We start from the raw sequence: 22616 nt of genomic DNA on the forward strand, positions 1-22616 counted from the left end.
TGCTCTGGGCAAAAGACTGCGTGTTTACCTGATCTATTTTTCTCATGATTTTGTATATCTCTATAAGATTACCCCTCATCCTCCTGTGCTCTAAGGAATAGAGTCCCAGCCTGCTCAACCTCTCTCTGTAGCTCAGGCCCTCGAGTCCTGGCAACATGTTCGTAAATCTTCTCTGCACCCTTTCCTGTTTGACTACATCTTTCCTATAACATTGTGACCAAAACTGAATACAATAATCTAAATGTGGCCTCACCAATATCTTATATGATCTCCCAACTTCTCTACTCTATACTCTGACTGAAGAAGGCCAATTTTAACCACCCTGTATACCTGTGATGCCACTTTCAAGGAACTTTTTACCTGCACTCCTAGATCCCTACAAAAATTCCCAGATCCCTCCAATTTACGGTGCAGATCCTGCCCTGGTTAGACTTCCCAAAATGCAACACTCCATATTTCTCTGTATTAAATTCCATTAGCCATTTCCCAGCCCACCTGCCCAACAGATCAAGATTCTGCTGCAATTTTTGACAACCATTTTCATTATCAACAATACCACCCACTTTTGTGTCATCTCCAAATTTGTCAACTGTGCCATATACGTTTTCATCCAAATCATTGATATAGATGACAAACAGAAATGTGCCCAACACCAAACCTCGAGGCACACCAATAGTCACAGGCCTCCAATCCAAAAAGCAACCTTCCACCATCGCCATCTGCTTCCTTCTATGCAGCCAATTTTCTATCCATTCAGCTATCTTTCCTTTATCTACCCTTCCAGAGCAGCTTACCATGTGGAATCTTGTCAAATGCTTTGCTGAAGTCCATATACAACATCTACAACTCTGCCCTCATCGACCTTTTTGGCCACGTCTTCAAAAAACTCAGATTTGTGAGACATGACCTCCCACGTACAATTTCCGACACTTCCCTACCATTCCTTGACCTCACCATCTCCATCGCAGGGGACAGACTCCTGACCGACATACATTATAAACCCACTGACTCACATGGCTATCTGGACTACACGTCTTCCCACCCTGCCCCCTGTAAAGACTCCATCCCTTACTCCCAATTCCTCCGCCTACGCCGCATCTGTTCCCAGGATGAGACATTTCATACCAGGGCATCGGAAATGTCCTCGTTCTTCAGGGAACGGGGATTCCCCTCCGCCACCATAGATGAGGCTCACACCAGGGTCTCATCCATACCCCGCAACACTGCTCTCTCTCCCCATCCCCGCACACGCAACAAGGGCAGAGTCCCTCTGGTCCTCACCTTTCACCCCACCAGCCGGCAAATACAACACATAATCCTCCGCCATTTCCGCCACCTCCAACGTGACCCCACCACTCGCCACATCTTCCCATCTCCCCCCATGTCTGCCTTCCGCAAAGACCGCTCCCTCCGCAACTCCCTCGTCAATTCTTCCCTTCCCTCCCGCACCACCCCCTCCCCGGGCACTTTCCGTTGCAACCGCAAGAAATGCAACACCTGTCCCTTCACCTCCCCCCTCGACTCCATTCAAGGTCCCAAGCAGTCGTTCCAGGTGCGACAAAGGTTCACCTGCATCTCCTCCAACCTCATCTACTGCATCCGCTGCTCTAGATGTCAGCTAATTTACATCGGTGAGACCAAGCGTAGGTTGGGCGACCGTTTCGCCGAACACCTCCGCTCAGTCCGCCTTAACCTACATGACCTCCCGGTGGCTCAGCACTTCAACTCCCCCTCCCATTCCCAATCCGACCTCTCTGTCCTGGGTCTCCTCCATTGCCAGAGTGAGCCACAGCGGAAATTGGAGGAACAGCACCTCATATTCCGTCTGGGGTCCTTGCGCCCTTATGGCATCAACATCGAATTCCCCCAATTTGGCTAGCCTGTGCTGTCCCCTCCCCTTCCTTCACCCTCTAGCTGTCTCCTCCCACCCTCCCATCCGCCCGCCCTCGGGCTCCTCCTCCTCCCCTTTTTCCTTCTTTCTTTCCCCACCCCCCATCAGTCTGAAGAAGGGTTTCGGCCCGAAACGTCGCCTATTTCCTTCGCTCCATAGATGCTGCTGCACCCGCTGAGTTCCTCCAGCAATTTTGTGTACCTCCCACGTACAAACATACGCTGACTATCCCTAACCGACCCTTGTCCATCTATATCAGGGGTCGGCAACCTACGGCCCCCGGGCTGACAGCGGCCCGTAACCCAAAATCATCCGACCCGCAGGCGGATTTATTTTCCTGTAATCATCCGGCCCGCCGAGTGCGGCCGAGGGCACGGAGCAAAGCCGCGGGCATGGCCGCGCACCTTCTGTGAACACGCGATTTGATGCCTGACATCCGGGGCGGGGTGAGGGCGTGATCCATGTGGACACGTGATAGATGTGGCCTGCCATCCACTCACAGACATGCGTCCTGGCCCCTATGCAGATCAAGGTTGCCGACATCCGATCTAAATGCATGTAGATCTTATCCTTCAGAATACTCTCAAGTAGCTTTCCAACCATAGCTGTTAGGCACTGTCGGGAAATGTGCCACAAAATAAATATTGGGACATATTGCACCAGAAATACTTTTTTTTTTAATCAATCAATTAATTTTCCATTTTATAATTGAGTGAGTCAACATTTGCTAAACACTACACTTTCTTGTATTCTATTGTTTATGGCTAACATTCTAAATGGCTTAAAACATCACAAATTCAGGTTCGAAAGCATCTCTTTGAGACCATGAGGTTCCATAAGTCACTGAGCTTCAGTTTTCATGGAACAAAGTAATTCCTAATCACTTAAAATAATCTGAGGTTCAACATAATAAATATGAGTTCAACCCTTTTTCAGTTTTCTTGAAACACAGTCCTTCATTCTGGACTATCCTTAAGAATTATGTTGTTTTCTAAGTTGCCATCTGCTTTATGCAGCAGTACATCAATGTTTTAATTTAAAGATAAATAAAAATATATTATATATTTGATCATCATATTACGCTTACCTGCTGCATCATTGTTTCCTTATACTGCTTTTTCTGTGTGACTTTAATTGGAGGAAGTTTAGTGATAGCCGAAACCAGAAAATTCATGAGGATATCTTCACAGTTGGACATCTGATCTATCATGTTGTGAAGACTGGCTGGCAAATAATAGCTGTATAAGTAGTGATAGTATCTAGAATCAAAAGAAAAAATTGTGAGACACATCTATCACTCAAATAACGTTCTCGTACACACAATATAATCAAATAGTAGTATAATATACTAGTATACCATTTCCTCCTTATATTGGAATACTTTTTATTAAACTGAAGAATTGTAAAGGCTGCATTTTAAGAAAAAAAAACCCAAGTTCATGCTAGCCAATTGAAATTCAAAACAAAGTACCTTTGTGTAAAAATTATATTCATATTATTTAAGCATGATTTTCAAATTAGCTAGCAGAAACATATTAAAGATGAAATGCACAAGGACTTGCAACCCAATTTTAGAGTATTCAGTAAAGTTTCAACAAGCTTTACTTTTCTTTTTTTTCAGTCAAATCTTCATCTCAGTCACACAACAAAAGAGAGAAAGGATAAATAAATATTCTACTTCAGATTTTAAACATAGGCTGCTTTTATTTTGTGTTAATGTTTAATTCTCTCCTATTGTACTTGAAGTAATGTTCTTTTGATGAGATTATCTTTAAAGGGGCTGTCCCACTTAGGCGATATTTCAGTAGACTGCCGGCGAGTGTAACGTTTGCGGCACTCTGGCCTGAAAAACCGGGAAATGGAACGCAACTGTCATAGTGGAGCACACACACACAAACAAACACATCGCAAAGACGGGGGCCAGGGAAAGCGGGGGGGAGCGCTATCTGAAGTTCACATGGTGCAAAGCCAAGGTGATACAGACATACACCGCGATGAACAGGAGGGTTAAGACGGTAAGCACAGTGTACGGTAAGTCCTTTAAAAGAGGGGAGGGGAGGGGGGGGGGGGGTGGAGAAGGGAGGAGAAGGAGTGGAGATACTTTTATGAAGCCAGACAACTTTTAATAAGCCAGAGATACACAGCTGTGAAGTTCGGCGGGCATTTAACATTACCGGTCGTTTCTCCTTGGTTCTGAAAACTCGTGCTTTTTCCGCCAATGAGCCAATAAAAATGCTCGGTCGGCAAAGGCGATGAACTAAAACTACCAATGACTACATCGACCATCTACAACTACATGGTGACCCCACTACAACTGCACCTACGACTACAAAAGTATCGATTTTCTCCATGGCGACCAATTTTTGGCGAGCGCAGAGTCTCCTGCACTCGCCTAAAAAGTCGCCTAAGTGGGACAGGCCCTTTAGTCTCCTAAACATTTGTCCAATTGTATCCTTCATGTAATCTGTGCTTTAATAATGCTACACTCTCCCTCATTTCAGGCATTAAGAGATTAGTCCCAACGATTCTATTGTCTATTGTCTATTGATTCCTCGATTAAAAATGCAGTTGATTTTAGTAAGCCTGTTTGGCTGATGTCTCTAACAGTTTTATTCTTGTTTCTAAGTCTCATAGTGGCTTCTTTGAATTTCATTGGCACAACTTTGGTCCTTATGATGATAAACAGCAATAAAAGTTTCCAAAGGTGGAGGAAAACTAGGTGCTGAGAGCTCTCTTATACCTGCATTAAGGAGGCTTTTAAACACATCTGAGCAATTACAAACACCTGTGAAGCCATGTGTCCCAAACATTATGGTGCCTTGATATTGGGGGTGGGGGTGGGGGGTGCCTATGTATAAACGCAGCTGTAATTTCTACATGGTGAAACCAAAATGTATAAAAATACCCTTTAATGAAATCTGACAATGTGCACTTTAACCACATGTGATTTTTTTCTATTACAAATCTCAAGTTGTGGAGTACAGAGGCAAATAAATAAATGATGGGTCTTTGTCCCAAACATTATGGAGGGCACTGTATCTAAATAGAGTTCTTTTATGACAGTTATCTCATCTGCTTCTTGAGTACTCATGAACTTTCCTCCAAGATCAGAACTAGGGATGTTATTATTGCATTGTCTTCATTTCCTTGCACAAATCTTTCAACATCAAGATACAACACATATTTATTAAATCTACATACAGCAAGGGTCTGCAGTCATCACATCTTCGAGTTGCTATTCGTTTCTAACTAGCGTAAGCTAGTATGAAATAGCCAATCTACAAATATGGCATGCAAACTATATGATTTGGGGAATATTCATATCAATAAAATACTCTGTAATTAATCTGACAAGAAGCTTAAACCAGACCAGCCATATAAATACTTTTGCTTACTGAACAGGATGTGGATCCTGTGATCCCTGACTGCCTCTGTTATTTAAATGGAAAATGATGAATGTGATAGAATATGAACTTGAATCTTAATACCTCTGAGGAAACTCGAACTCACAAACTCTCTGTTTAAATGAACCTGCTTGGCTCCTGAAGCATTCACTTTCTTCACCACTTCCACATCGTGGCTGCAGAAACCATCCAGACGATGCCCGACAAAAACTCTCCAGCATCTTCAATAAACCTGCGATCTCTATCATTTGGAAGTACAAGAGCAACAGATGCATAGGAAAAGCACCAACTACCAGTTCGAAGCATGTTCCGTCCAACTCATTCACTGGATTTACTTACAGATGCAACAATGATTTCTCATTACTGGTTAAACTGTAGCAAGAATACTTTTGCCACACAGACTGCGAGGACGAAATAAACTGGCTTCTTGCCACCTTCTCAAAAACGTGCTAGCCATGGTTCCATAGGTAATTTTACTGTTCCTTGGTACACGTGACAATAAAGGACCATTGAACCATTGAACTGAGTTTCAGCTTTTACAGAACAATTAACTGTAATATTGATCTGAGGGTCCTCTGTATCCCGTAGTTCAGCTCTCACTCCCCCTCCCCTCAGACCAATTCTCCTGGTCCTTGCCTTTCACCCCACAAGCGTCCAAATTCAACACATTATTCTTTGACATTTCCGCCACCGTCAATGTGATCCCACCATCAGTCGCATCTTCCCATCCCCGTTCTTTTCCGCTTTCTGCATAGATTGCTCCCTCTGCAACTCCTTAGTTTACTCTTCGTTCTCCACTTCCTCTCTAGCCACTTTCTCCTGCAACTTCATGAGATCTAACACCTGTTCATTTAATTCCTCCTTGACATCCATTCAGGGACCTCAGCAACTCTTACAGGTGATACAGAGGTTCACACACTTCTTCTAACCCCATCTATGGATTCAGTGTTCCCAATGTGGCTGCATTTACATCGGTGATACCAAACGTTGACTTGATGATCTTTTCACCGAACTTTGTACTCAGTCTGCCATGGGTTGCTAGATCACCGGGTTGCTAACCATTTTAAGTCCCCTTCCCATACTGACTTTTCTGCCCTGGGATTCCTCTGTTGCCACTGTGAGGTCATAAGCTTTAAGAACAGCACCACATATTCCACTTGGGTAACTTACAACCGATGGGTATGAATATTGAATTCTCCATTTTAGGTAACAAACCTACGAACAACACGAACGAAGGTCCTGACCCAAATCGCCACCTATCCATATTCTTCAGAGATGCTACCTGTAAAATGTTTTGATTGACAATGACAGAATGATCTACATTTGTATGATACATTTGCAAACATCGCCTCATGGCAACTTCATAGCATTTGGGATTCAATGGTGGCTTTGACATTTTCTGGTCACAGCCAGGGCTCCCATTTTTACTGATCATGGTAATAATTTAGATCCTTGATATATTTGTTCTTCACTTTTCCCATTACTTCTGCATCATCTTTTACCATGCATCATCTCTTTTATCATGTAATCATTTTTGGTCTCCATACTTTCATATTTGTTCTATTCTTTCTTCCCATTTTTCCTTTTCTGTTCGATTAAAACCAGTTACGACTATAACAGTTCCAGGTTTGCAAAAATATCTGATTATCTATATTGTTTCTTTTACCATCGGCATTGTCTAATCCACTCAGAATTTTTCCTGCATTTTCTATTTTAATTTCAGATATTTACCATTTACAGCATTTTGTTTTGTTACAAATTAATCTCTACTTTTTATACAGCTCTGAAATTATCCACTAAATGCATGATTTTTTATGTTTTTTAATCAAATGCTTCTATTCTTAACTAGTTATGTCAAGCTGGTGAAAGGCAATGTAACATAACAAAATGACTGAGATGTGGAATTGGAGATTATGGACTTGTTTCATCCTTGTTTCATCATTAGGATTTGATTTGGTTTGTGACACCACAATTAGTAATGTTGCATTGCCCAGTTTCTGTATTATAAAAGACAGTAAGAGACAAACATTTCTTTATTCTGCAACTTACAATCTTTTAATTTGTGTATATGCTATTCTCTAATACTTCTCAGTCTCTTTCTTGACGTGAATACACATGGTAATGCTTCTAGTTGCAAATTTTGATATAATAATGTTCCATTAATTTGAATATGATCCTTTGAAGCATACATAATTGAGATCCAACAAGATTTCCACTGATCAGTGCTGATGATACAGCAGCTCTTAATTTATCGCATTCTACTTATCATAAAATTATCTCGACATATTTTTACTGGTACTTGTCTTAATCCGTTGAAAGCAATATTGAGCCACTTTTGGTTTATATGCATGCTGTCACCCAGCCGTGAAATTGCACTGCTGAAACAAAAATGAATGCAAGAGAAATATCTATTAAGAAAGTTCAATAATTTAACAAAATCATTCAAATTATAGCTTATTTCAGTGAAATTGAGAAAAACTGTAGATATAGAATAAATAGGGATTTCAAGCATCACACAATGATGGAAAATGCCCCTGATAGCTTCCAATCTAATGGATTATTATATTATTGATGGCTATCATGAGAATACATTGGTAATTGTAGGTTGATACAGTTGGTAACAACCTTTACATGCTCAAAGAGGTAATGATTTGCAATTCCAGATTAGAACCTAACTATGTAATCTAAAATGTAATTTTAGCCTAAAACTATATAGCATTGCTGGAGTTTTATAGACCTAAAATTATTTCACCTGATAGAAATATTTCTTATCAAAGAGAAAAATGAAATCAAATAAATTATACCAGAAACTCAAGTGCTGCCTTCTGCTTCACAACAAATACATATTTCCTGCAATATTGGAGCTCGGAAGCAGCAAACTAGCATCACATTCAGTTCAACATTTCAAACATTACAATGCTGGGAAATGATTGTGGGGTACTCTGAATGAAAAATCAATAGTTGTGACACTTCCCATACTACTGTTTGTTGGATCTACTGTGTCACAACTAAATTTCTTTTGAGTACTAAGCAATTCAACACTACCAATTAAGTAACGTCTTCCTAAAATGAAACCACATGTCATGGTGTAATTGGATTCATGGTCAGCCAGTTTATGATATTCGGATTTTCATCTGAAGGTTCAAATTATTGCTGTTATTTTTGCCCTCACTATGGACATAATAAAGCATAAGAGCTTTTTCAAAATCTATGGAGAAATAGTGTTGAGCTATTGTAACTCTTCTAAATTAAAATATTAAATCATCTCTCCTTTGGTTTATGGTTTCGCTGATGGAAAGCCCATTTAGCCATTAATTGTGTTAAGTACAAGAGTAGAACTACTGTTAGGATCCAGCAAAAAGATATAATTAAATACATACGTAAATCAACTATTCCCTCAAGAGTAATCATTCCACCATTCCCCAACTCTCAAAAATAAAACCAACAGAACTTGGATGATTTAACCATTCAATTATGGGGGTGGGGGCACAGGAACCTAGACTCGGCAGAGGGCAAAATTAGTTGGGCCAATATGTGACTATCTACTTATGAAAGATGTAGCTTTAGAGATTGTGGAGGCATTTAGTGGTGATCATTCAAGAATCACTAGTCGGGAATGGTCCTAGACGACTGGAACGACTGAAAAGAGGGGATACCGTAGGCCAGTTAGCCTGACTTCAGTAGTTCGTAAGATTTTAGAGTATACTAGACCAAGTGCAGACCCGTTGGGTCTGCTCCCCCAACGCAGCCGTTCCCTACACGTAGCCCCCATGGGAGACGTGGTCCTCCAACTGAAGATTCGAGCACTCAGCAGTGCGGCTGTTTTTAAATGGCGTCTTTGAGGCGAGAGGCGGGCGCCAGCAGCCGTTATGGTCGCTGGCCAGCAGGAGGCGACAAAATGAGTGAGTGGGGGGGGGGGAAGAAGGATTTTATTAAAAATGTGTACATAAACACAACGAAATTTAATGAGGAGTGGATACTTGGAATGAAAAGTGAAATCTCTACCGAAATGGAAAAAATCTGGGCGTTTGTGGGTCTGGTGTTGGCGTAGCAACGAATCAAAGGCTGACACCCACAGGCTGGCAACCACAAGACAGGCAGAAATGCACACACACACACACACAATTTTAAATATAGATAGATTATAAAGGATGCAGTTTCTGAGTATGTAGAAACTCATAGTAAAATAAGCCAAAGTCAGCATGGTTTTGTGAAGGGGAGATCTTGCATGACAAATCTGTTGGAATTCTTTGAGGAAGTAGCAGGATAGACTGTCAGTGGATGTTTACCTGGATTTTCAGAAGGCTTTTGACAAGGTGCTGCACGTGAGGCTGCTAAAGAAGATGTTGTTAGAGGGAAGCCCATGGTATTAGAGGGAAAATACCAGTTGGGATAGAAGGTTGGTTGAACGGCAGTGGCAAAGAGTGGGAATAAAGGGGCTTTTTCTGGTTGGCTGCCAGTGACTAGTGGTGTTCCGTAGGGGTCGGTGTTAGGGCCGCTATTCTTCATGTTGCATATCAATGATTTGGATGAGGGAATTGAAGGCTTTGTGGTTAAATTTGCAGATGATACAAAGATAGGAGGGGCAAGTAGTGTAGAGAAAGCAGGGACTGCAGAAGAAGTTGGACAGATTGGGAGTTTGGGCGAAGAAGTGGCAGATGAAATACAGTGTAGCGTAGTAAAGTGTGCAGTCATGCATTTTGGTAGTAGATATAAAGGCGTAGTCTATTTTCTAAATGGGGAGAGGATTCAGAAATTGGACATGTAAAGGATATTGGGAGTGCAGGTGGCTGATTCCCAAACGGTTAATTTGCAAGTTGAATCGGTAGTAAAGGGCCTGTCCCACTGCGACGACCTAATTCTCGTACTCGCAGTATGGTCGACACAAGGTCCTAGGAGGTCTTTGTAACTCTTTTTCTTTCTTTCTTTTAAAATCATTTTATTAGATTTTCCCCCCCAAAAAAGCAAAAAGAATAATGATAAACATAACAATGATATTGATACATAGGGATCAGGATTACATTAATAACAGGTTTAACCTAAATATGAGTCCAGTGTCAAAATACACATTGAATTTAGACCTCCCGGTCTCTATGTAAATATAGTTAAATGTTTAAAAGTGAACTTATATATGTAGAAAAAACCCCACAAAGATTTAAAAAAAAAGAAAAGGGAAAAAGGAAGAAACAAAACCCCCCTAAAGAAAACAAAAGCAAAACAGAATCTGCTGAGAATTTCAACAATTTAAGTCTGTCGTCAAGTCCCTTCCACCATATAAAGGTAAAATAACTTTTAGAACAGAGGGAGCAATTTATGTTGTGTGAATGTGTTGAATACATTTTCCCCAAGTCATATCAAATTTAACCAAGGGTTCAACAATGTTACTCCTGATTTTTTCTAAATTTAAAAATGATATAGTTTCAGAGTACCAATGGAATGTAGTCAGAGGGTTGGAGTCTTTCCATTTAAATAAAATAGATCATCTGGCAATGAATGTGGTAAAAGCAATGCTCGAGAGTAGTCCCCGCGTACTCGAGGCCTCAGCTAGGTCGTGGCGTTTTTTTCAACATGCTGAAAAATGCCCGCGAGTAAGGTCGCCATGGAAAATATCGATTTTTTTACTCATAGGTTTAGTTGAGGTACGTCATAGTAGGTTGTAATGCTATCGTAGGTAATCGAAGGCAATCAAAGCTAATCGAAGGTATTTGAAGGTAAAGCTCGATGAGAAAAAAAAGGTATGTAAACCGACCGGTAATGTTAAATGCATGCTAAACTTTATTAAAAGTTATCTAGCTTCGTAAAAGTGTCTCCACTCCTTCTCCCCCCCCCCCCCACTTTCTCCCCCCCTCTTCCCACCCCTCTCCGCGCTCTCTAAAGGACTTACCGTTACTGTGCCATCGCGGGTGTAAATTTCAGACAGCGCTCCCCCGCTTTCCCTGGCCTCCGCCTTTGCGATGAGTTTGTGTGTGTGCATGTGCGTGTGTGTGCGCAGACGATCTATCCGGCTCGCGGTTTCATCGCTGACGGTCGATCCAGCTCGAGTGTTTTTCAGGAGAGTGCCCTCGAGTTTGAACATCAAAGACAGTCGCTGAAAAGTCGCGTTAGTGGGACAGGCCCTTAAGGAAAGCAAATGCAATGATGACATTTATTTTGAAAGGACTAGAATATTATAACAGGGATGTAATGCTGACTGAGGCTGTATAAGGCACTGGTCAGATTGCGTATAGAGTATCATGAGCAGTTTTGGGCCCCATATCTGAGGAAGGTTGTGTTGGCGTTGGAGAGGGTCCCTTTTTGTTTTACGCCTAGTTTTAGACAATAGACAATAGGTGCAGGAGTAGGCCATTCGGCCCTTCGAGCCAGCACCGCCATTCAATGTGATCATGACTGATCATCCCCAATCAGTACCCCGTTCCTGCCTTCTCCCTATATCCCCTGACTCCTCTATCTTTAAGTGCCCTATCAAGCTCTCTCTTGAAAGTATCCAGAGATCCGGCCTCCACCACCCTCTGGGGCAGAGAATTCCACAGACTCACAACTCTCTGTGAGAAAAAGTGTTTCCTCGTCTCCGTTCTAAATGGCCTACCCCTTATTCTTAAACTGTGGCTCCTGGTTCTGGATTCCCCCAACATCGGGAACATGTTTACTGCCTCTAGCATGTCCAAACCCTTAACAATCTTATATGTTTCAATAAGATCCCCCTCATCCTTCTAAACTCCAGAGTGTACAAGCCCAGCCACTCCATGCTCTCAGCATATGACAGTCCCGCCATCCCGGGAATTAACCTTGTAAACCTACGCTGCACTCCCTCAATAGCAAGAATGTCCTTCCTCAAATTAGGGGACCAAAACTGCACACAATACTCCAGGTGTGGTCTCACTAGGGCCCTGTATAACTGCAGAAGGACCTCTTTGCTCCTATACTCGACCTCTTGTTATAAAGGCCAGCATGCCATTCGCTTTCTTTACTGCCTGCTATACCTGCATGCTTACTTTCATAGACTGATGAACAAGGACCTCCAGATCCCGTTGTACTTCCCCTTTTCCCAACTTGACGCCATTTAGATAGTAATCTGCTTTCCTGTTTTTGATACCAAAGTGGATAACCTCACATTTATCCACATTAAACTTCATCTGCCATGCATCTGCCCGCTCCCCCACCCTCCAAGTCACCCTGCATTCTCATAGCATCCTCCTCACAGTTCACACTGCCACCCAGTTTTGTGTCATCTGTAAATTAGCTAATGTTACTTTGAATCCCTTCATCCAAATTATTGATGTATATTGTAAATAGCTGAGGTCCCAGCACCGAGCCTTGCGGTACCCCACTAGTGACTGCCTGCCATTCTAACATGGGACGACAGATGGCACAATGGGCTAAGTGTTCGGCTGGCAACCGGAAGGTAGCCGGTTCGAATCCTGCTTGGAGTGCATACTGTCGTTGTGTCCTTGGGCAAGACACTTCACCCACCTTTGCCTGTGTGTGAATGTGTGTGAGTGACTGGTGGTTGTCGGAGGGGCCGTAGGCGCAGATTGGCAGCCACACTTCCGTCAGTCTGCCCCAGGGCAGCTGTGGCTACAGAAGTAGCTTACCACCACCGAGTGTGACTGAGGAGTGAATGAATAATGCGATGTAAAGCGCCTTGAGTATTAGAAAGGCGCTATATAAATCCCATCCATTATTATTATTATTATTCTGAAAGGGACTCGTTAATCCCTAATCTTTGTTTCCTGTCTGCCAACCAATTTTCTATCCATGTCAGCACTCTACCCCCAATACCATGTGCCCTAATTTTGCCCATTAATCTCCTATGTGGGACCTTATCAAATACTTTCTGAAAGTTCACTGGCTCAACCTTGTCCATTTTCCTAGTTACATCCTCAAATGTTTCCTAGTTAAATCCTCAAACATCGAGAAGATTAGTCAAGCATGATTTCCCCTTCGTAAATCCATGCTGACTCGGACCGATCCTGTTACTGCTATCCAAATGTGCCGCTATTTCATCTTTTATAATTGACTATAGCATCTTCCCCACCACCGATTTCAGGCTAACTGGTCTATAATTCCCTGTTTCCTCTCTCCCGCCTTTCTTAAAAAGTGGGATAACATTAGCTACCCTCCAACCCACAGGAACTGATCCTGAGTCTATAGAACATTGGAAAATCATCACCAATGCATCCACGATTTCTAGAGCCACTTCCTTAAGTACCCTGGGATGCAGACCATCAGGCCCTGTGGATTGATCAGCCTTCAGTCCCACCAGTCAACCCAACACCATTTCCTGCCTAATATGGATTTCCTTCAGTGGATTTCCTTCTGCAATAATTGCAGCTGATTCATTTGTATTTCTTGTTTGGCAACTTCTAATTCTTTCTTTACTTTACTTTAGAGATACAGTGCAGAAACAGGCACTTCGGCTGAGAGTCCTTGCCAACCAGCAATTACCCCATACACTAGCACTATCCTACACACTAGGTACAATTTACAATTGTTACTGAAGCCTGTAGGTCTTTGGAGAGTGAGAGGAAATTAGAGCATCCAGAGAAAATCCACACAGTCATAGGGATAACTCCATACAGACATCACCGGTAGTGGTCCGGATCAAGCCCGGATCTCTGGTGCTATAAGGCAGCAACTCCACCTCTGCGCCACTGTGCTGCCCTGTGCAGCTGTGTAACTTGTGCAGTATTGCCCCAATCATGAGGAAAGGCTACATGGAACACTGGGATTAAGTAGGTAAGAACCTAAGTGAAATGCAGATTAGAAAATAACTTAAATGGGTGAATACAAGGGCCAAAAGGGGCCATGAAAAGTCGCTTCAGGCCTGATTAAAGAACATCTGAAGGCCTTTTCCGCGCACATTAAAAACAAGAGGGTAACCAGGGAAAAACTCAGCGATAAAGGAAAGAAGCTCCAACACAGCACCACTGTACATGCCATTGGTAAGGTCCCCAGTGGAGGTATCTCTATACGTGTTGCACAGAGCAGTGTTGTGTAATACTTATTTAAGTTGGTTCACGGACTTGCCAGCTGCCTGTCATTTCTATAGTATGGAAGAGACCGTGTTCCATGTGAAAATGGAGTGTGAGAGGTTGCAACCCCTGTTTGGGTATCTGAAGGGGTTACTTCTCAAGTTTTGGCTGCATTTCAGGCCCAAACTCCTAATCGTTGGTCACCCAGTCCGTGGTGGGGGGGCAGACGAAGGTGGAGGGGAGAGGAGGATTTCCCTGTCGGTCTGCTTCTGAGCCGGGCCAAGATAGCCTTGCAACGGTCCAGGCCATGGCAGTCGAGGGTTCTACCCAAGTCGACTGCAGGTCATCGCGGGAGGTGTGGGGGGGGGGGGGGGGGGGGGTCGAGTGCTTCGTGGATATGGATGATAATCTGATAGTCGATTAATGTTTACAAACTGCTGGGCAGTTTTGATCTTTACAGTATTTTATAACTGTGAAAATGCACTTAAAGCTCCTTGTTAAGGAGAGAATAGACATTGGTAAGGCCGCATTTGGAGTACTGTGAAGAGTCATGCTCACCCTGCTGTAAGAAGGATGTAATTAAACTGGAAAGGGTACAAAGAAGATTTATGATGAATAAATCTTCATGTCTAGAAGGTTTGTGTTATAAAGAGAGGCTGAATGGGCTGGATCTTTTTTCTCTGTAGTAAGCTGAGGAAGAAATGTATAAAGTCAGGAGGGGCATATGTAAGGTGAACAGTCACAGTCCTTTTACCCAGGCCAGATAAGTCTAAAATTAGAGGCCATGGGTATAAAGTAAGAAGGGAAAGATATAACAGGGACTTGAGGGTCTCAGACAGAAGGTGACGTGTACCATGGAACAATCTGGCAGAGGAAGTGGCAGAAATGAATACAATTAAGATATTCAAAAGACACTTGAATAGCTACATGAACAAGAAAGGTTGCAGGGATATGGGCTGGACACAGACAAGTGGGATATGGACTAGACACAGGCAAGTGGGACTAGCTCGGTTAAGCAATTTGGTTGCATGGATGTGTTGGGCCAAAAGGCCTGTTTCCATGCTGACTAGTTCTATGACTACATTATTCTGAATATTGATTATACTGTAAAAACATTGATTCAAGTTGTCATTTGCTAAAGTATCACATATAATGCCTTAAAATAAATAGGATTCTTGGAATGAAAGAGAAATTAGCTAATTGAATTGAAAATTGGCTTAGCAATAGAAAGCACTCAGTTCAGTGTTTCATTATCCATAAATAATATAGTGAGATCTGCTTGTCATAAAGGTGTGCTTAGCTGCCAATACAACATGAGCTGAAATTCAAAGGCATTTAAGTTATTAAATAAATGAATGAGGAAGAAAGTACATGAATGTGTTATCCACACTAGAATAGGAAACAGCATGGCAATAGCAGAGACCTAGTTTTTTTTTAAAAAGGTCAGGAATGGGTTCTAACTATTCCTGGATATAAAAATCTGATCTTGTGCTCTTCCGGTTTGCGCGTTTTTTCTATTTGCACAAAAACGGTACGTGATAGTGCTACGATATTTCGTCAGCTCACTCACCATTCTCCTGTGCTGCAATTGAAATAAGTTTAGTTCCAATCGGTAGTATATTGTAAAAGTTAGCGAGGTTTAATAATCGTAAAAACCGCATATGCGCTGATCGATCTCCTCTCCTGCCAGTCAGCACCGTGCAAATTGGTCTCTTCTCCTGCCACTCCCCGGGACGATCCGCCCCCTCCTGCACCATCGCGTCTTTACTGGAGCTGAGGGACGCTGCGGATGGTCGGCGGAAGTCTCCAACCAGACATAATTTTCGGAGGGACTGGAAGCGGAGTCGGAGATGTCGCCAAATGGAAAGCGGAAAGTCTGATCCCGGCGTAGAAGAGCGTCCAGTGCCCGCTGTGAGTCCCAAACACACCGTCATCGTAATGCCCCGCAGCTCCAGCCCCTTCCCCTCTGATCCCCCTCGCTGGCTCCTGCCCCCCTCCCCCCCTCCCCCGTGATATCCCCCTCTCCCCCATGGCTCTTCCCCCGTCTTTTCACGGAGCTCTCCCCCCACCCCCACATCCCGCCCATACGCCGGGGGAGGTGAGGAGTGGGGGATGGAGGGGGCTAGGGAGGGGAGAGTAGTTATGGAGGGAAGTATGGAGTAACTGAGGGTAGGAGAAAGGAGAGGGAGAGAGAGGCGATGGATGGATTGAGGAGGGGAGGAGGAGAGGGGAAAGGAGAGGAGGGGGGAGAGAGTGCTAGGGATGAGGGGAAATGAGTTGCGCCTGTGCAGTTAGGGGCTTTGGGTGATTGGTGGAATATTCCGTTGGGGGACCAAGCCTCCTGTGTGACACGGACCCATAAGTCATAATGGGTCGCACTTAGTCTAGTCCAAATATAAATTGGAATAGCAATAAATAAGGGGCTCTGGTTCAGATCTTTCTTTATATTTGGCTCAGTGAGAAGGCAACACTGATGTACTTGTTCTGGGAAATGACTCATTCTGCAAACATCAAGGAAACAACAGTCATAATATTATAAGATAAGGTCTAGAAAAAAACATAGACCCACTACAAGCTACAAGCAGTCAGTCAGAGAAGGATGGTGAGAGGAATGTAATCAGGGGAGGTAGAAAAGAAACTGGACATGCTAACCTGTCAGAGTTCTGCCTAAGTAAAAGAGAAACACTGCTCTCATAGTCTCCTCCTGATTGTGAGTTGCAGCATATAAGATCAGAGGAAAGCATTAATGGGCATTTTTTACTTTGCAGGGTGCTGTCCAGGCTCGGTGGTCTGAGTAGCCTCTATTCTGTAATTGTGTTGCAGTAGGAAGATATAATAATGAGGTCACTTTGAAAGAAGATATTTGCAGCTGTGCAAGCTCATACAATGCAACCTCATAAGAAGCTCAGGGAAGGATGGCATCTCAAAACTAAGTAGCGTCATTACAAATTCCTGCCATCAGTGGCGCTCTAGATCTGCCCACTGCCTGTGCGTGCGAGTCGAGAGGCTGTGGAGAGGCGCGGGGCTTGACTATTGAATCGCTGGATGAAAGTCGGGCCCAACTTCAACGCCTTCAAAATCACGGTTCGCAAGTTCAGGACAAAACAAAAGGTATGTACTGTAGGACTTTTATTTAACATCTTATCTAGTTTTTGGTGTAATTTTATTTTAATCTGATGATGCGAAATATGTTTTTTAGGCCCTGATATCGGCCGTGTCTTGCCTACCGGCTGTGAGTGTGAGCAAAATCATGGCGGCAGCCACAATCCGATATCTGTATCATAATCCACAAACATCCACTCTCAAGATAATCAAATTCATTATTTTTTGCACAATCATGTCATAAGAACATCTAAATTATCTATATTTTGTGTTATTGTCTATCCATGATTAATATTTTCATACTAAAGATCTGACTAAAAACTTCCAAAGTACATAGTTTTCAGTCAGATATTTAGTTTGCAAATATTCATCATGGATAGACAATTACAAAAAATATAGATAATTTAGATGTTCTTATGATATGATTGTGCAAAAAATAAGGATTTTGATTATCTTGAGAGTGGATGTTTGTGGATTTTGAACACATGTCTGTGTAAAACGGCCCTTGCCTGCTGCAGTGTTATAAACCAACAGAGTAAAATTTATGGGAATTAAACATTCAATTCGGAGTAGAAATTCATGACAAAGTGAGATTTAAAAATCATGTTATATTGTGAATTCTTGTGTGAATGGGATCAGTTTGTTATTTGGATACTTTGGCTATTTAAAATTGTATTTTTAGCCTTTTCTTAAGAATCGGATAGATGTTTAGATCTAGTAATTGAATTTAGATGAATTTAATTGATTTGATGACAATGAATTTTAATGATTTTTTTGTTGGGTATTTACTATTTGTTTTAACGTTTAACTTGTGTTAGGCATTTTGTTGAATAAAAACTTGTTTCTACTTAATGCTGCTCAGTGGTTTTTTTCTTTACATTTTTCAGATGCCTCCGAAGAAGAAATGCAAAATTGTCAATCCAAATGTCCAGCCTGGCATAGCTAGAGCTCACCTTGAAGTGAATTTCTCTGTCATGCCCGAGTCTAAGAGGGATCTTAAAAATGGACACATCTTGTCCTTGTATACCTCATTTGGAAAAAGTCGGTCTGAATGGGAAGCATGTCATGCGTGGTTTGAAGAGCAAAAACTTGTAGTTTACAATGCCAAAATTGAAAAGTGGAGGAAAAACAAGATGTACAGAGTTACTTATTGGTTGTAGTCTGAGGATTATGATGATGCTACTGATTATGATATGCCAATGTACCAGCTAGCAGCTGATCTTCTCCATTAAGACTTGGTCTTTTACTAGAAATTATAATTTCTTTGCCTGTCCGTTACGGAGTTACAGCATATAATACAATAATATTAAATTTCTTATCTTGAGAATATCACATTTTTCAAGGCAGTCTGGGTGTTTATTACTATTTCCGTCACAACACTTATTTTTGTAATTAGCACTTAATTAGGTAATTAACATTATATACTTTAATTTCAGGTCATCCAAGAAAGATGTGTCATATTTGTTTCCGAATGCTTCAATCTATAATAACTGAAAATTTCATTCAGTGCACTTAATTTTTAAGAAAGTTATGCGTTTTTATGTCAATTGACTTTCCTCGATCACATCTTTTGCGTTAAGTTAATGGAAAAGCAATAGGGAACAAGATGCTAATTTCCGAGTATGAAAATGACCATAACCTTTTTAATACTGAAGATATGAAAGTGAATTGGGTATCAAATTAAAATTATTTTTATGCTTTATCTGATGGGATAAATTACAGGCTTGATTTTTAACATCTCAAAATTTTGTAACATCCCTAGTTAAAGTGCACATTGTCAGATTTTATTAAAGGGTATTTTTATACATTTTGGTTTCACCATGTAGAAATTACAGCTGTGTTTATACATAGTCCCCCCATTTCAGGGCACCATAATGTTTGGGACACATGGCTTCACAGGCGTTTGTACTTGCTCTGGTGTGTTTAAATGCCTCCTTAATCAGGGCCGGATTTAGATGAAGAGAGGCCCTAGGCTATTCCACTTGTGAGGCCCCTCCCAATCCTCCACCCCTACAGTGAGAGGAAGATGGAAGAGTCCACCAGATGTGCAGCTGAGCGTCGCCAATGAGATAAGGGCTGGAAAGCTGCGCTTTTTATTTATTGCCAGTGCTAGTGTTGAGTTATCGGCTTAAAACACTATTATTCTGAAATGGAGGGCAAGGAAAATTACTGAAGTATTGTTTAGAGACTAGTGTGTTGTGACAGCATATGTAAGATAGGCCAACGACAGTGTCAAAAATATTATACACCAGGCCCGTACGAAGCTTTTCAAAAAGGGGGTGGCATGGCAGGATTACAAACATTTTATGTGAAATAAGTGCACACAGCGCATATCACAAGCGCGAAGCTCAAAGACCCTTTACGGCCAGGCTCTGGAAGCTCTGGGGTTTTACATGCTCTCTGGTGCATTCTGAGCCTTATTTTGGAGCATTTTTGCACCAAATTTATGACCAATATTTCAGAAATAATTTTGGTTGAGTCAAGAGTAATGAGTGGTTGGAATGGGATGATTGGGATCATTGTTGTATACGTTTTTTTTAATCAAGAATTGAAACTGACCTTGTTTTAATAATCAAGTTGTACTGTAAAATGTTATGTAAAATTTTATAAAGGAGCATGCAAACACTGCAAATAAAATACAGTAAGTTTTTGCAGTAAATAAAACCTTTTTTTAGAAAATATTTTGTGTGTTGTCAAGTCAAGTCAAGTCAAGTCAAGTTTATTTGTCACATACACATACGAGATGTGCAGTGAAATGAAAGTGGCAATGCTCGCGGACTTTTGTGCAAACGACAAACAACCAAACAACCAAACAAACTATAAACACAGTCATAACACACATATTCTTTTACATAATAAATAATGGAAGGAAAAACGTTCAGTAAAGTTAGTCCCTGGTGAGATAGGCGTTTACAGTCCGAATGGCCTCTGGGAAGAAACTCCTTCTCAACCTCTCCGTTCTCACCGCATGGCAACGGAGGCGTTTGCCTGACCGTAGCAGCTGGAACAGTCCGTTGCAGGGGTGGAAGGGGTCTCTCATGATATTGTTGGCTCTGGAGTTGCACTTCCTGATGTATAGTTCCTGCAGAGGGGCAAGTGAAGTTCCCATAGTGCGTTCGGCCGAACGCACTACTCTCTGCAGAGCCTTCTCGTCCTTGGCAGAGCAATTCCCAAACCAGATGGTAATGTTCCCGGACAAGATGCTTTCCACCGCCGCTGCGTAGAAGCACTGGAGGATCCTCGGAGACACTCTGAATTTCCTCAATTGTCTGAGGTGGTAAAGGCGCTGCCTTGCCTTACTCACGAGTGCTGAGGCGTGTGATGCCCATGTCATATCCTCTGAGATGTGGACTCCCAGATATTTAAAACAGTTCACCCTATCCACAGGATCCCCATTTATCCTATGGAGTGTACGTCCTCGGATGATGTGCCCTCCTAAAGTCCATGAGCAGCTCCTTCGTTTTTTTGATGTTCAAGAGGAGGCTGTTATCCTGGCACCAGAGTGCTAGACCAGCCACCTCCTCCCGGTAGGCCTTCTCGTCGTTGTCTGAGATCAGGCCCACCACCACAGTGTCATCAGCAAACTTAATTATTGAGTTGGAGCTGAACCTAGCCACACAGTCATGTGTATACAGGGAGTACAATAGGGGGCTGAGGACGCAACCCTGGGGCAATCCTGTGCTCAGGGTGGGGGACTTCGATGTATTCCCTCCCATCTTGACTACCTGGGGCCTGGCGGTGAGAAAGTCCAGGACCCAGGCACACAGGGAGGTGTTGAGCCCCAATTCCATTAGCTTCCCGGCCAGTCTGGTGGGGACTATCGTGTTGAAGGCTGAACTGTAGTCTATGAACAGCATCCTCACGTAGCCCCCCTTCTGGCTGTCCAGATAGGAGAGAGCGGTGTGCAAGACCTGGGAGACCGCATCGTCCGTGGATCTGTTCGGACGGTATGCGAACTGCAACGGGTCCATGTTCCGAGGGAGGAAGGCGCAGATGTGTTTCTTCACCAGCCTCTCAAAGCATTTCATGACTACTGAGGTAAGGGCCACCGGACGGTAGTAATTCAGACAGGCTGGGGAGGCATTTTTTGGTACCGGTACAATGATGGATTTTTTGAAGCAGGCAGGGACCACGGACTTGTCCAGGAAGAGGTTGAATAATGTAGTGAGCACTGGAGCTAGCTGCGTAGCACAGGACTTGAGTCGATTTGATTGCCTGTTGCTGTTCGAATGTGTTAGTGTGTGCACATTAAAAATATGATGCAAAATGAAAGTTGCAAACTATGGAATGCATATTTTTCAGTATTGTTATCAAGGAAAAGAAAGCAGTTCCAATTGTTTGATATTATTCATATGGAGGAGAAAACACAATTGCTCTAAAACCTACCTTAATTTTGCAATCTCACTAAAGATAATTCCCTTTTCCCTCTTCCCCCTCCTCCTTCCCCCTCCCTCTCAAATCACGCCCTCTCTCTCCCTCTCTCTCCCTCCCATGCAGCGAGGCTTCGACTCCGCACCGTAGACACCGCAGCCCCCTCCCCCCGGCCCGGAGAAACGGGCACTCCCGCAATGTAATATTCCACTACTTACCTGGAGTAGACACCTAGGATCTTTGGTAGACATGAGGCATCGAGATGATTGTGTTGAGTGCAAATGGAGATCTGAACCCGCCCGGGCCCACTGCGCACGCGCGGAGAGACAGCGTAATTTTGCGTCGCAACTGCATCAACGACTTCCCCAACTGCGCAGGCACTGATGGTCTCAATTTTTTCCCCCAAAACTTCCAGCGGGCCGGAACCAGAATTTCGGGTAATTTCCGTCAAATTGGAAATGCTGATAGCGCTTTAATTTTTTTTTCTCGGGATTTTTTTTACTCTGGGAAGAAAACACCTTGGCCGGAGGCCCCCTAGATTTTGAGGCCCCAAGCTTAAGCTTGTGAAGCTTATACGTAAATCCGTCCCAGTCCTTAATGCAGGTACAAGAGAGCTCTCAGCACCTAGTCTTACCTCCAGTCTTTCCATCACCTTTAGAAACTTTTATTGCTGTTTATCAACATAAGGACCAAAGTTGTAAAAGGATTTGAGTATAGGAGCAGGGAGGTTCTACTGCAGTTGTACAGGGTCTTGGTGAGACCACACCTGGAGTATTGCGTACAGTTTTGGTCTCCAAATCTGAGGAAGGACATTATTGCCATAGAGGGAGTGCAGAGAAGGTTCACCAGACTGATTCCTGGGATGTCAGGACTGTC

The 22616-nt window shown here is 42.8% G+C and overlaps 1 protein-coding gene across 3 annotated transcripts in view; it reads right to left on the reverse strand.

Annotated features, from left to right (window-relative positions):
- Positions 1-22616, reverse strand: part of LOC116973398 (exostosin-1-like) — a 333037-nt gene that overhangs the window by 23541 nt on the left and 286880 nt on the right. For all 3 annotated transcript variants that reach the window (XM_033021408.1, XM_033021407.1, XM_033021409.1), the window contains exon 11: positions 2979-3150. In XM_033021408.1, the coding sequence (XP_032877299.1) occupies positions 2979-3150 (172 nt within the window). The remainder of the gene's footprint in view (positions 1-2978; positions 3151-22616) is intronic.

Source organism: Amblyraja radiata, chromosome 5, assembly GCF_010909765.2.
Source record: "Amblyraja radiata isolate CabotCenter1 chromosome 5, sAmbRad1.1.pri, whole genome shotgun sequence".
Taxonomy (NCBI): Eukaryota; Metazoa; Chordata; class Chondrichthyes; order Rajiformes; family Rajidae; genus Amblyraja; species Amblyraja radiata.